The 15621-nt window shown below is 43.4% G+C and overlaps 1 protein-coding gene across 3 annotated transcripts; it reads right to left on the bottom strand.

Annotated features, from left to right (window-relative positions):
- Positions 1 to 3518: 3518 nt before the first annotated feature.
- CLDN12 (claudin 12) lies at positions 3519 to 15578 on the bottom strand. Of its 3 annotated transcripts, none has more exons than XM_080383140.1 (4): positions 14728 to 15578; positions 13569 to 13682; positions 11985 to 12051; positions 3519 to 7528 (listed from the first exon to the last, which is right to left on the bottom strand). In XM_080383140.1, exon 4 carries the CDS (start codon positions 7498 to 7500, stop codon positions 6763 to 6765), a length of 738 nt encoding a protein of 245 aa, XP_080239266.1. In that variant the 5' UTR covers positions 7501 to 7528; positions 11985 to 12051; positions 13569 to 13682; positions 14728 to 15578; the 3' UTR covers positions 3519 to 6762. The 3 variants fall into 3 exon arrangements, with proteins under 3 accessions (XP_080239266.1, XP_080239267.1, XP_080239265.1); XM_080383141.1 differs by lacking the exon at positions 13569 to 13682 and adding an exon at positions 10187 to 10399; XM_080383139.1 differs by lacking the exon at positions 13569 to 13682.
- Positions 15579 to 15621: the final 43 nt, after the last annotated feature.

Below are 15621 nucleotides of genomic sequence, written 5' to 3'. Positions count from 1 at the left end.
TTGTACTTCAATATGGGTACACAAGCAGCTCAGAGGCATATTTTGCATATTTCATTAAATTACGTTGTTTTCGCGTTATCTATCTAATATGACTTTTTTGAGTTTTTTCCTGTGTTTTAAACCAAAAAATCTCTGTGATGTGTTTGAATCTTACTGTGGCTAGTGAAATCTAGTCCAGGCAAATTCTGTTCTGCCCAGTGTGCAAGATCTCCTACAGGAGCTCTAAGCAGATTAGTGCTGAGAGCCTGAGAAAATTACAGCTCTCAGATGACTTCTCAAGTGAGGCATACAGGCATCGGCCGCTAAGATTAGTAGTTCTCAAGGTTCTCATAACTCCTTGGCTAATTAAGGTGCAGCCACATGGCATTTGAAAGTGTACACGCAAACTAACTGGAACTAATGTACCATAATGAATGATGAACTCCATAACCCAGCGGCAGCTGACAAAAGAACTGCTGAAAGCCCCACCAGCACCTCAGTACTTGCTAAGCTGCAATGCCAGAAACCTCATGTGCTGTGGCTGCCCACGTGCCACCAAGCCTGCAGAGCCAGCTCTTTCCCAGTTGGTAACACTGACTCTCCAAATTATTTGCAAGGGAAACATCCTCACCTCTGCAGTTGTGAGGGTCAACAGCGTTTGGTCAGAGTTGCAGGTGGCAAGTCAGATCTGAAAGTGCCCGCACCACAGGCCTAAGAAAGAACAGAAAGGTGAATATTTTTCTGGGCTTGTATTCTTAAGGCTTTCTCTGGGAGAAGTGTAATTGAATCAAGCAGGACAGGCAGCCGCAGAAGGCAGCCAGATTTGCGCAGTCTGATTTATCTGCAGCTGTACTGTAAAGAAAACACCCTCCCACTGAGCCTGTTTTGTGAGACTAACTCCTTGTCAGCTGCTTCCCAAGGTGATACTTTTGCCAGGAAATTCAGCTTGTCTATAGAACACCTTAGCACAGAAGTAGAAAGAACCTGAGCATTTTATTGCTGCTGATTAAAGAGTCAAAACAGTGCAGTAAGTCATCCATGATGCTGAGTCTTCAAACAGATGTAACGCTAAACCGTTTGGATCTAACCTATAAGCTAACGCAAATATCTTAACATCTGGCAGTATTCATCTATTAAAAAATTAGCTCTTTTCCTTACTAATATCATTATCAGTGGAGATTTCTTAAAACATACATGGCTTAAGGCAGTGTAATCTTCAAATTCAATAAAAAAGTCAGCTCTCTCTTATGCTTCATTACCTTTTCTCCTCGCCATACCTTCTTTTTCTAACTGAATTAGGATGAAATGGAAGAAGACGGAACAAACGCTGAAATGTTTTGAAACATGATTTTTTGCCTTGCTAATAAACATCCAATTTTTTTCTCAAAATGCAGCATTTTTCAACAACTTCTACAATTAATAAACATGACCCCCCTTAAAAAAAATTCAAATCAACAGTCTTTCTTATGTAAATTGCTCATTAAGTTTGAAAACAAAGGTCTCAAAGTAAGGCTCCATGAAGAATCAATGTAAAGCTGCCATCTTGCCCTTCTGCTGCCACCCACATATTCCCGCTGCCTCCTTTGTGCTGGCAGTAAAACTCGTGACCAGGAGGCAGACCAGATTAGCTGCCTGGGAGGCTGAAAACTAAAAAAGCAGAGAAGATAAACTGCAAAAGGAGCAAGAAGATGGCATTTCATCTTCTGGTAGCAGACTATATTTACATCTGCTTAAGCCCATCAAGAAATCGCATGCTGAAGCCTTTTGAATAGTAGGTCAGAAAGCATCTGCAGTTAAGATACATGCAGGACCTGTTTTAGGAAACATTTTTTACCTAACTGCAATTATTTATTTAAACTCCAATGTAAATTTGTAAGTGACCTTACATGTTTGTTTACGAATATGTTGTGGCTTTGGGAAAAAACCTGGCGCAGTAGCCATGGTTACAGACCCCCGACTGGTGGAAGTGCTGTAATACAGAGACTGCAGAGTGCCAAGCTTCGGTGCTGAAATGCCACCCTTGGCAGTGGTGGCTGCACAGCACCTTCTGGCATGGCATGTAGCTAGAAGTGCTGCTCAACACTTGGGTCAACATCTGTGGTTCCCAAGGACACACACTGCTTGGCGGTACTCATACACTGTGTTTCCAGTCTGCTTATTGTATTCTGGGAGTCTTTGGTGCTGAGTGAAGCTCATTCAAATACTTAAGAACTTTAATTACGTATTTTTTTCTTTGTTAGAACAGAAACTAGGACAACATTCCTGCTACTGATGTCCAGCTTTCCGGTTTCCTCAAAACAGCCTTAACCATTCATACCCTCCAGCTCACGATTTCTCCTGCCCTGTGCTCAGCCTTTACATCTCCTTGCAGCTGCTACACCCAAAAAACAAAGCTCCCATCCCTAGCAGGCTAAATACCTGAATGAGCAAACCGACTGTTTGGAACATCGATAAAAAGCAGTTTTGAGATCAGAAACCACCCTCTTACCCTTCAATGAGGCTTCTGTCCAGCTTGATGAATGCTGATGCAGCAGCGTAACAAAAAGCATACAAAAACGCTTATGCGATTTCTAAGGTGTGTTACCTGCCGACTCAGACCAATGGATAAGTAACATTACACACCTGCTGAACCACATATGTGAACACAATTCCTGTGAAATAAACCAAGGGAAAAATTGCCAAGAGGTTTGTTGCCAAGGAGCGCAATGGGGAAAGGCTTGGTACCAAGTTGCTGTAATGCTGCTGAGCTGCAGCTGCCAGGAGCAGCATGCAACAGAAGTGAAGCATCACTAACCACTACCGCTGTTCTGGACCGTCGCAAGTCCCTGGGATGCCAGATCAGCTTCCTCACGTAAGGCAGCAGCATGCTTTCCAGCTGACAGCACAGCCAGCACAGCAGAGGGGAGCGGGCCAGGAGGATGGCTAATGCCACTACCACCTGCCTTGTGTGACACTAACACATTGTAATTCTTAGCAGTCTATGAAAAGTAACACAGCACAGAAGTTTTCAGCTGGGTTAGCAAGTCGTGCTGGTTCAGCGATGGTTGAACGAGCCGCAGAACTGACACAGGGAAAGAGACACGGGGCTTCGGGTGCAGGGCGAGGGCTTTGCTCTTTTCCACGTCACGCTGATGCTTTGGCTCTGCTATGGGGCTGAACCAGATCCCGGCCCCCAGCTCCCATCCCGTCCACAGGCAGAGAAAGGGGATCCTCTAGATTAAGGGAAATCACTCTCCTGCTTTTAAAGGGAAAAGAAATCCTAGAATTTCTTAGGACTAGCTTACAGGAAAAGGAAATTATAAGTAACAGTCAAGCTTTCAGAAGGTGGCAGAAGGGGTGGTTTGGGCTTTTGGTGGTTGTTTTTTGTTTTGGTTGTTTATTTAAAGCAGGAGTCCTATAAAATTAGTGAGTTAAAATGCAGTATACACAACATTTTAAGCCTGTTAAACCATCCCAAAGACTGGCAATCAATATCAAAACAGGCATAGTCTTTCATATTTTAGCAGCTAGTTTTTTCCATAAAATTAATCAAAATAAAATGCATCTTATGAGACTGTTTTATTAAAAATACGTATCTTTAGTTTCACATAAAAAGAACCAACATTGTAATTAAACACAATTTAAGACGCTGGACAGGAATTACTTGGAAAAAATACAGGTTCCCGTATTCCCAAAGCACCGAGCCTTTGACTCCATGAGCCACAAATTAAAATCTTCCTGTGCTCAAGAGCCAGAGTGCCTGCCCTGCACACAGCACAGTGCTGAGGAGCGAGCAGCTGGTCAGAGGCAGGGGTGCTAACTGCTCCACAGCAGCTGTTCTCTGGCAGAGATACAGGCGTTCTTCTCCCCAGATCCAGGGAGGCCTGTCACTCCCCAGCCCTGCTGCTGGGCATGATGGTAACCTTAGCAAGAGAAATGCTGGAGTGGCACCACTTGGCTCAAGCGTCACAGGTTGGCCACCTCTTTCTGTAAAGGAGGAATACAGCACAACACTTCCAGTTAATTTCACTTAGGATCCAGCAGAAACTCACGTTAACAGCACTGTTGAAAGAAATCCAGCTGCGCTTCGGTGATACATGATGCAATGGTCTTCTTAATAAAACTCTGCTGGAATCCACTAACTTTTGGATCCCCACTTTTCACAGCTCAGATCCATCTCAGACTTTTGGAAAGACACAATTTTCAAAGCAACAAGTTATTAGCTTAGGCAGCAGCAAATACTGATTGAAAGTTTAGTGCATAAAAATCAAAGTCATAATACAAAAGAGCTGTCAGAGACATCTGCTATTTAAAGTGTAAAGAACGAAACACTGGCTGCATTTACTCTCTCGTAAAAAACATCAGTTTGCCAGGCTGCCTCTCTTGCTCTGGAGATGCTGAAGATTCAGCTCCTTTTAAAGTCACAGAGAGATGTATTCATCCCTCCAAAATGATCAAAATGCTTTGTAAATTCAGGCTCAAAAAGCATACCAGACACTGACTGTAAACTAAACATTTACTGGCCAATTCATAACTTAAGCAAGGCACAAAGAAGAAAAGACACTGCAGCAATGGGGAAGCAAGCTGACATGAAATGGCAAACCAGTGGTCCCTTTGCTTTGACCTGACAAAGCATCTAAGGATACAGGCAGCTGAAACAGCAACAGTATCTGAAGTTGGACCACCGCAGTAACTGCAAAACAAAGTTCAATTTTGAAGAAAAAAAAAAAAAAGCAGGCTTGCATGTCATTATACATGTTCTAATCCCATACAAGTACTGATCTGATTAAAAGAAAAAAGATACTTCATCTAACATCATACCTTGTAAACCTAAGAGGGTATTAAACCCATGTAACTTTAGAAGCCTACCTCGTTAAGTATTCTTTATCATCTACAGCGTTAATTCCTTAGACCGCAATTTAATCAAGCACTCTGTCTGAAAGGCCTGTCTGTTTATTGACTCTGCTGGGAATTTACGACAGGTATCAGTGTCCTCACTCAGTCCACTGAAGTCTGAGGTCTACGAGTTAAAACACAATGATTCCTCATACTGTTACCACACAGATTGTAACAGAACAAGATTTGCTCGGCACAGCATTTGTTCCTATTTCTAATGCATGGAAAAGGAACGAAACTGACTTTCAGGATCTCAGATGAGTTTGCAGAACTGGAATTAAAGAAATCTATTTGATTTTTTAGCAATGAAAATCTGTTGTGGGATTAATACAAATATAACTTTCCTTACTGGAATGGCATCTTAAACAGAAGAGCTTAATTTGCCAAAGTCTTGGCAAATCAAATACTTGTCTTAATTGTAACACTCTTCAACTCACTGTCATCAATTTTCCAAGTAGTTTCAAAGCCCATATTGAAAAGCTTTGAACCTTGGGGCTGACCTGCTCTGCACCTTAGAAGGAAAAAAAATATATTTAAAGACATCCAAGGTTGGGAGTCTATAATCTCTCCTCATCCTTGTAGAGCTACAATGTGAAGTTCACGAGTTATTCAAAACCTCATCTTACAGAAAACAGGAATGGGAAACTTTGTCCAGTTGTGAAGTGGCAGCATAGGAAATAACTGGACTTTAACTCAATTTTAAAATAGCTCAACTTGAAAAGTGTTGAAGAACAAGGCTGAAAAGGTTGTCTTAATCAGTAATTATATAAGCTACAGCATGAAAACTCCAACAACCATAAAGATCAACTCTGAAAAATACACAAGCTCATTGTTACTTTTATATACATTTAACAAAAAAAAACAACCCAACAAAACACAATCTAGATTTAAAAATCTCTCCCTGGGGTTATAAACCCCTTCCTAGAGAGATGTTGTTATAGCCTGTGTACAGTATTCCAAAAGAATCTTTCATAGCCTTCAGAATTCTTCATGGTTTTCCTAATCCATTTTGCAGTGAGTGACAATTCTCTCCAGAACTGAGTAATACTTCAAAGCCTACTTGAAAATCCATCTTTAAGATGGCCTTCAAATAAAATATTCAAGCTTCTAACCAGAATTTTTACATACAAGTGGTTTTTGTTTTAATCACAAAGTAGATCTAGTGAATTTGCTAACTTACTGAAAAAGACTAGAATAAAATTAAAAAAAATGTTTCTAGCCTCCAGTAATTCACTAAATGTTATTACAGTACAGAAAAACATTATTAGTTAAATCAATTTTATTTCTTCTGATAGCAACTTTGAAAATAAAGGGTAATATGACAATAATTCTATTTCCAAAGTTCAGAAGCGGGTAGCTTTTTGTGTCTGCAGTCGAAAACAAAAAACAGTGCTGCAGAACTAGTCAGTCTGCCAAATACCCTTTTCAGACATCGCATCTTGAAATACGTGTGTCTAGAAGAGCAAGAAACTCAGTGACCCCCTGCACCCGGTTCCACTGCCTGCATTTGGATAATGCATGGGTGCAAGGTCCACCTATGCAGCTCTTACGATGGGATCAGAAACTAATAATAGCTTATCGGACAGCAAAAAGGTTCAAACCTGCTTTGACCTCAGTAAGAAGGATGAACAGACACCATTGTTTAATGTACTGTCCCAGCACCAGCAGCAATTTTATATGTAGTGAGCTCAGTTAAAAAAAACACACCAAAAAACCCCAAAAAGCAATCAGGAAGTAACACACCAGAACAGCAACCGACTTGCTGAACTCAGGTCTCCACTGCTTTGCACCTTGGGAAACCTGACCTTACAAATGACTATGCTCAGTGCAAGGCGGCAGAGAGAATCAAGCCTGCAATTTTCACCGTTTGAATGAGCACAAGAACTTGGCTTCCAAGACTTTGTCTTCTTAAGATGCATGTGTCACAACAGGAATGTCAATTTCCATGGCAGAGAGGCGAGAGCGTGCAGAATACGGCTGAGAGGCATAGCTGTGCATGCTAGGGGCATGGGAATAGAGGGGCTGCCAGAAAGGAGAAGGTAGGCTTTTACATGCACAGTACCACAGACACAGCAGAACGGAAGTGAAAAACAGACCGCCAGCACTGGCAATGGCAATAAATACAGAGATGTCAAAGCTAAAGACAGGCTCATATTTTCTGTTCAGATAATTGTTATAAAAGATGACCCAGACTGATGGAGTGAGACAAATGGCACATGCCAGCAGGAACAAGAGGCCAGCCACGAGATGGCAGCCGGCACTGTTTACAAGGCATTTGGCCAATTTGATGTTTGGCACGCTTGATACAAAGGCTGTGTTACACATGCCAATCAAGCAGAGAAACAGAGCTGAGACGGCAGTTAACATACTCAGTGGAAGGGCAAACTGAAGAACACGCAAATCCAGTTGATCGACAGCAGTGTACCACTGTGGGTCATATATCACACAGTCTCTGCTCCCATCAAAGCGAGCGCACTTAATCCAGAGTCCCGTGTAAATGGTCACATTCCTCTCATTCTTGTTGAATGTGTACAGTCTCATTTGCCTCCAGTTTGGAAGCAGAACTGCTGCAAGGAGTCCAGCTACTGAGGCTGTTCCACTGAGGAAGGCCAGTACGGTTGCTGCATGAACATCCCGGCAGCCCATGCTTGCCCACAGAGGTTGTTTTCTGCAACTAAAAAGAAATTTTTTTTAAAAATAAACATCAGTAGGTGAAAGTTTATGGATGTGGGACGGACTACAGTTGACTTGTGCCAGGTTAATAAACTTGTATGGCAGCTGATTCTTTGCCTTACACACTTATGCAGAGGTAACACTACTGAACTCATGCTTTAATGAAATGTTAGATTATTTCACAGACCGTTGCAATTGCTCAGCTGACAGACTGCCAAATTTGCTGCGTTCAAGATAAAAAAGGAGCACTTGAATACGCATCTCTACGCATCTCTCACCTTGTGTTGCTGCATGGATTTTTACAGAGTCCAGGTGGAGAGGACCAACCACTGAGTGAGCGTGTTTTAAGAAGTTCATGTCTTCTCAACTGGCCTTCCTCTTTAGCCCAGATGTAACATTAGACTGCGTGTTCAATCCTACCACACGGCTGTGTGAAAGGGAATTGCTTAAAAGCATTAGCCCAGACAAGGAATGCACATGTAGGCAGTTATACACAATTTATATAGGCCAAATTGTTGATGAGAGCTGCAAGGTAGGAGAGAAGGCTCTGTTGAGTAATTTCCTATGAACTTTTCAAAAGCAACCAACAGTTCTTCCATACTACTTCTGCCTTTCAAAACCAGCTGTCTAAGCACACAAACAATTCCAGAAAGCAGATGGCTTTTCAGCTTTCACCTTTTCCTTTTCAGAGCAAGTATTAAAGAATACTGCTTCCTTTTCAATACAACCACTGCCTGTATACCTAGTATAGCCTCTTGCCTGCACAGACCCTGTGAAACAGTCTCAATGATGCGTCTTAGAAAAAAATCAAACGAAAAAACACTCAAATTGAGTAATCTCTTCTCTGGGTGCTCGAGATACTGCAGAGAAGCCTAATACATAATAGGCATCTGAGCATCCACCCCAGAATGTACTTGAAGCAGAAAACTAAGAATTATAGTGCCTAAAAAATGAGCAGATACTTGGAACTTACTGAGCGCCATTCAGTCATGAACTCCTACTGAAATTTCTTTCCAAATCATCATACTGCATTGTGCTTATTTGTCTAAAGTCACTAACCAATTCTTTAGGTACCAGAAGTTCCATCTAATGCAGATACAAATAACTGAGTATCTGTATCTCAGAAAGGTTACAGACACTGTTGCAACCAAAGAAGAAATTGGATCTGATGCCTTACTACCCTTCTACACCTGCAGACATCGAACGCCCAGGAAACTCTTAAAGTAAGGAATTTCCGTGTATACTGGAAGCAGACTACAAGCATTATTATGCTATACAGCCAACTAGCATTTTATTGATTTATAGACAAATAAATAAAGCCCAATTTTTTTCCTAAGAAAAAACTAGGCATTTGTTCACTTGTTACGCCATCTAACCCTGAAGGATTGCAATGGTATGTGGGTACCATTGAAGTGCTGATTATACCCTTTTAAAGCAGCACTGCTGAGAAGAAATAAAGACAACCACATTTATAGTAAAAATGTACCTTATTCAACAACAAGATAGCATTACATTTTTGTGATGAATAGCTGACTGTGGGCAAGCTACTGTTCTCATGCCAGTACACTTTTACAGATAGCAGAGTCATTAATAGGGTAGGGAGACCCAAGACTTATTTCCATTATAATTGACTTAAAACTGTGCTTAACCTCAACTTCAATAAGGTCAACACAACCAATTTGCAAGGAAACAGAACTGTAACAAATGGGCTTGAGGCACTGTGGGAAAATTACTTTGGGGGGTGGGGATTAGAGAAAACTGGGACCAACAGAAGTGCAACATTACAGAAAGCTTTTTAGGGTAAAACACAGCTATTGCCTTCAGGATGGTTGGCATGCACGGCATCTACTCTACCACAGCTCCTTAAGCAACACACCCTGCCAGCTCATCATATGCTGATGGGTGTGATGGAGGGTGGAGTGGAGACACCACAGCCAGGCTCTGTGGTACTCCCTGCAGGAAGGGGAACCTGATGTTCTGATAAGCTGCACAGCAGTTGTCACATGAAGAATGTACGAGATAATGTCAGCTGCTGAGCTGACTATTGTGGTGAAATGACTTTCCTCAGATGAAATAATCTCATTGTAATACTAACGCACCCCTCCACCCCAAAGTTACCTGCCTCCAAGGTACTTACTACTACATCTCATTGGGTATGTGACACCAATCACTAACAAAAATATGTATGACTAGAGTCACTCAAGCTCCACCTAACTGTAAAGAAAATGGACTGGTCCTGGACTGAAACAAATCTAAACGGGAGGAACTGCTGTATAAACTCCCAAAATACCGTACTTTGATTTAGTGTCACAAGGTTAGGTCAAGCTGACCCACCCTCTAAAGTCCTATCTGAGGATGCATACTAATTTACATTGAAAGTGAAACTTTTAACCAATCCTGTATATGATAACAAACATGCAACGTACTATGAAGTATATAAAGTGGAAAACTGAGGGGAGAAGTTAAGGAAGACTCCATCGTAACTTCTGGGATCAGCTGACAGGCTGAACCTGTCTCCTACCCCACAGGGATGCCTACTGGGTAAGAACTTTATTCTATGACTAACTCATGCTAGCTGTTATTAAGTGTATTGTTTTAAGCTTGTTTTGCAGTCAGCGTATTATCACCAGCAATCTTCAAACCTTACTCTGTCACAAACCTGTATTTTGTATAATAAAAATCTTGAGCTGAAGTTCGTTTTGTGTAAGCCTCTGGAGATGTGACTAGTTGTTGTAAGGGATTTGATTCCTGTCCGTGGGGGTCCCTGGATAGGTTAGTTGAATGACGCTCTGATGCAGCAGGCTGTCAAAATGCAGGCGGCAGACAGGCTGGTTGGACACAAGGGTCTTGTCCTTCCTGAGAAACTGGCAGGCTGATCAAATATAAAGGGTTTGAGGAAACCTTCCTTCTTAACGCGACAGGGTAAATATAATATAGCATCACATTTTCTTCTCCTCAAAGCTCAGTACTTTTGCTCTTCCATAAAGAGGCTGCATCTGCCTGGACAAAACTTCCATGCAGGCAGGGCACACTGAGACAGAGCTCTATGAGAGGCCGCTGGAATAAGCACAAGACTGACCATTTTCAGAAACCCATTGTTTCTGCAAATTCACTTGCAATAGTAGATGATGAAAATCTGAGGAGAGTTAACGCAGAGTGGGCAAGAAGTGAAGTTCACCCATATTCTCTAATACAAGAGGGTGGAAGAAAAAAATGGGATATTTTCTTTCCTTCTACATTACCAAGTATAGTTATGGCAAAGACTATGCAGCCAGGATTTAGGACAGCATGGGGGAATTTCTATTTTTCTATTACTTCTGCTGTACCAGTTACATGGACAGAAGACTTTAGTCTCTAGTTCATCGTATGGTTGCCAGTTATGTTTACGCCACTCTGCATACCTTGTTCTTGCTGGCTGTGCCTGGCAGACGAACTAAGGGTGTCTGTTTTGGTTGGGTTTTGTTGTTTTTTGGAGTTTGCTTGGTCTGGGGTTGGTTTAGGGGTTTTTTTGCTTGTTGTTGGTAGTTTGGTTTTGAGCATTTTTGCTTTTTTTTTTTTTAAAAAAAGCAAACAGAGTGCTTCTCTTTGGGTAGTGTCCTGGTTTCAGATGAGATGGAATTAACTTTCTTCTTAGTAGCTCAGGCAGTGCTGGTTTTTGGATTTGGTTTGAGAATAACATTGATAACACTGGTGGTTTTGGTTGTTGCTAAGTAATGTTTATACAAAGTCAAGGACTTTTCAGTTTCTCAGGCTCTGTGAGGGAGAGGGCTGGAGGCGCACAAGAAATGGGGAGGGGACACAGAACAGCTGACCTGAACTAGCCAAAGGGATATTCCATAACACAGAACGTCATGCTCAGTATATAAACTGGGGGACTTGGCTGGGGCCTGCCAATCGCTGTGTGAGGACTGGCTGGGCATTGGTCAGCAGGTAGTGAGCAACTGTATTGTGCATCACTTGGGTTTTCTTTTCCTTTCCCTTTGTCTTTTATTCCTCTCCCTTTTATATTATTATATCTCATTTTATTTCAATTATTAAATTGTTCCATCTCAACCTTTTACTTATTTTTTTATAAAATTTTACTTATCTTTTCCCTTGATTCTCTTCCCCATCCCACTGGGGACAGGGTGGGTGGGGACTGAGTGAGCAGCTGCATGGTACTTAGTTGCTGGCTGAAGTTAAAGGTAGGAACCTTCCTACCTGTAACTGCCAATACCCAGGGTTCCAGGTAGAAAGGGAAAGACATAGAAAATAGCTCATTTTCCATTTAGAGGGTACAAAAGGAAAGTGAATTTGTAGGTAAGTTAATCCATGATCCCCCCCATCACAGGAAACTCGTCCCCTCTTGCAAATACTGCTAGCTTTATAGCTGTAATTACAGCTTCAGTTACAGATCCTTGATTAAGACAATAACAAAATAGATGTTGTCTTAATTAAGATGGATCCTCTGTACTTACCAGCAGTGTGTCCAAGTCAAGAGAAACCTCAGCAGCTTTTAGAAGTAGGAAAAATGTGTTACTGGATCTAAGAAACAGAACAAGGAGCAAGTCAACATCACAGTTGTTTCATGCAGTTCCAGCAACAGTTTACATTGTGATTCAGAAATACAGAAACTCAGATATGTCTACATTTGACCAACTCCATCACCCTTCTACAATTTCCTTTTATTTAAAAACCAAAACTCAAACTATTTTTTCTCTTCTCCCCAGGATTTTTCCCCAGAGCATGTTCTCTATCTACTGATCTCTGTTTTCATGCAACAGATAAGAAGGGTGCAAAACCTCCCCTTTCTTATGGGTTTTCCAAGACACGGAGATGTTCACATCCTGAATTTTACATTTCTAGTAAAAAAATCCCAAACATATGAAGTCATATGAAACTATTATTTCAGATGTTACATTCCAGACTGCACTTAAACAGCACCCTGCTGTTTAAGGAAAGGGTGAAATGATTTTTTAATGTCAGAAAACAAAACACAGACTCTAAACTGTTCATATACTTCCGATTCTCTATTCCTTTGTGGCTTCTACACAAAGGTTTCAAGGAAAAGGCAGAAAGGCAGGAAGTAACAGTGATGCCTTTTCAATGGCTGTCCACCATTTCCAGAGGAAGTGAAAGGATCCTCCTGTGGATTCTCTTCACACCCACATCTGGGATCCACACCACTGAGTCCCAACAACTCTGCAGGTCATAATAGGAAAATCACTTTTCTACTGGACAGCATCAGACCTACAAGCATGTCATTAGGTGACTGTTAAGAGCTACAACCTAAAGGTGAGTTTGCTGTACTAACATGTACAAGGACACAGAATTTATTCTAAATGACCTATATCAAAACCTGAAATGTTGTAAGATTTGTATATGTGTAGTCTCCTGGGGTGCAACATCAAAAAAATTCTTCTATCAAACCATCTACGCAAGAGAGAGGCCTTACAGCACACACTCATGCAACCTGCGTTTTTCACTAAATGAGGAAGTAAACTTCCAAGTCTGGAATCCTTCAGTATGAAATCTATTGCATACAAGACAAGAAACGCAGACACAATCAGATCAAGCAGCCCACAGGATTTCCACTGCCAGGTTAATCAATCAAGACTGCTATGAGTAAATGGGGCAATTTGGCCAAACTAACTACACAGGGCTGCAGAGGTCAGCTTCAACATGTTCAGCTATATTTGTAGAAGTAGCAGGTTTGGGGTTTTGGGTTTTTTTTAGCTTCTATCTCAAAAAAGAAAAGTATTACTTGGAACAGCTGTTTTTACTCAGTAACATTTCTGAGCAACTTCCAAGCTTTCTATGCATTTAGCAGCAACTGAAGCCAAGATAAACACACAGATCTCCCTCTGCAGGTTCACACCCCAAAATACCAGCCAGTGCTCAGTAACAACCATAATTAAGTAGAAAATTACTACAGCAAACAAACCCATCAGAAAGGCAGCTGTGCCCTGCCCAGGAGTCCCTCCCATTAAATGATGAAAACCTGTGACCACCAGCTGTTGTAATAAACAGATACAGAGCAGGTATGGAATATTCTACAGTACCTAATTCAGAAAGCCCTCAATTTCTGCAGACGTGGAGTTTCTTTTCTGTTCAGTCCATCTGATTTTATTCTCCATCACTAGTGGTGCTGAACAACTCAGCCGCTTCCAAACTAACTGTCCAAGGGAAGAAAGTACATTTTGGCCATGATATGTAAAACCTTGCCTTGCCTTAGATTCTAGACTGAAACTTCTTACATCCCAAGGACTTTACAACTGTAATACACCGGGGCCTTATATCTGATCCACAGAAGTTACCAGTCCTAATACCACTTCAGGGACAGACTTTACCGTGGCTTCTATTCCAAAGATCCACGTTGCTACAACAGGATAGGCTGGCTGAAGTAGGTTAAAAACTGGTAAATTATTAATTGCCCATAAGGTACAAAAATGAAACAAAGAAGAAAAAAGGCATTTACTAGAGACATAATTCAGTGATTAGTAAAGCCAGCTCTGTTCCCTTGCATGGCCTTGAGAAGACCATAATCTTGGGAACCACCACTGTTCTGTAAAGCCCTACTGGAGAGAGGTCACGCTAAATAATTTATAAACAAATGCATTCTTTTAACTACCCACAACAGTATTATCAGTTTAAAAAGTTATGAGTTTTGAATAATTGACCACCAGAAACTGGAGATGAACAGCTATCCTGTTTCAAGACAACCGGAAGTAAGTGGTACAGAATCAGGGCCACCAGTCATTTTCCATTCAAGAAATCAATCGCACTGTACCAAGTTCTACAAAAGCCCTATTAAAATTAAATCCAGATGTGCGGGAATAGAATTAATGTGTGTAACTAACAGATTATGGCTTTGAAGAAAAATCTGTAGCGCAGGTAACTGTTTTACCGACCGTTTCGGAAAAAAACAGATGACGCGCAGCCGGGGTGGAAGGGGCAAACACACATACCCCGATGCTCGGCACAGGCCGGGCGCCGCCGGCACCCGCCGAGGGGGAGCCTGCTCCCCGCCACCGCTCCCCGCACCTACCGCGCCGCGGGGCCCGGCCTGCGGGGGCGCAGGGCCCCCCCCGCCTAACAGGCCGCACGGCGGCCCCCGCGCGGAGCCCCCGCAGCCGCTGCGCCGGGCCGGCAGCCCCCTCACGGGCCGGGCGCCGCTGGGACGGAGCCGGAGCCGCGCCCGCCCCCGCTCTCACCGCTCACCTTCCCGTCAGGGCGCGGGGGCACACAGCCAAGGCCCCATCGCCGCCGCGCTGCCGGCCCTCCGCCCGCCGGAGCCGCCTCTCGCCCGCCAGCCCGCGGCCGGCCGCGGGACGCCCGGGGGGTTGTGGGGCTGTAGGCCGGCGCCGCCGCAGTGCCCGCCCCGCCGCCCCGCGCACTGCAACTCCCAGCGCCCCCCGCGGCGCCCGCGAGCCGCGGGGCGGAGCCGGCTCCCGCCCCCAGGGGCGGCTCCGCTCGCTCCGCCCGTCCCTCCTGCAGGGGGCGCTGCCGGCACCGGGCGCCCCGCGGCCGGGGGAGCCGGTGCTTTGTCACACCGTCCCCGAATTCGTCAGCTGCTTCGTTAACTGCTGGAGTAACCGGCAGCGCCGCCCCTCAGCGGCCGCTCCCTGGGGGAGCGGTGGGGCACCGCTCCGGCCCCGCCAGCTCGGGAGCGACCGCTTTCGCATCTCCCCCTCCGCCCGCCACCTCCTCCTACCTTCGCTTATTTGACTGTCGATACCTTACCCGACACGGTATCTCGCATCTACTCTTCCGATTCTCCCGCCCGGCGAGCGGCCCGCCAGCACCACTGCCCGCGCTCTCGCGGCCCATTCATTACCCATTCACCGCCGAGGCTCACGTAACTCTTCAGACGCTGCGGAAATAAAGTCGGTTCAAATTTACCCCCCTCATCTATGTGTGAGATTAAGGCCAGTGCACAAAAAAGTATGACAAAAAAATTCTCGACCACGAAATAAATAGATAGAAAAATAAGCCTGACAGCCCATAGCTAGGCTTTGGTGAAAACATTAGTCCCTAACACAATAGAGAAAAATCAGAATGAGAATCAATAATAATGATAAAAGAATTAGGTTATGAAAAAGCACACCTTTCTTC

Source organism: Falco punctatus, assembly GCF_963210335.1.
Source record: "Falco punctatus genome assembly, chromosome: 4".
Lineage (NCBI taxonomy): Eukaryota > Metazoa > Chordata > Aves > Falconiformes > Falconidae > Falco > Falco punctatus.
Note: the sequence above shows the minus strand (reverse complement) of the source record. Positions and strands in the feature narration are given on the sequence as shown.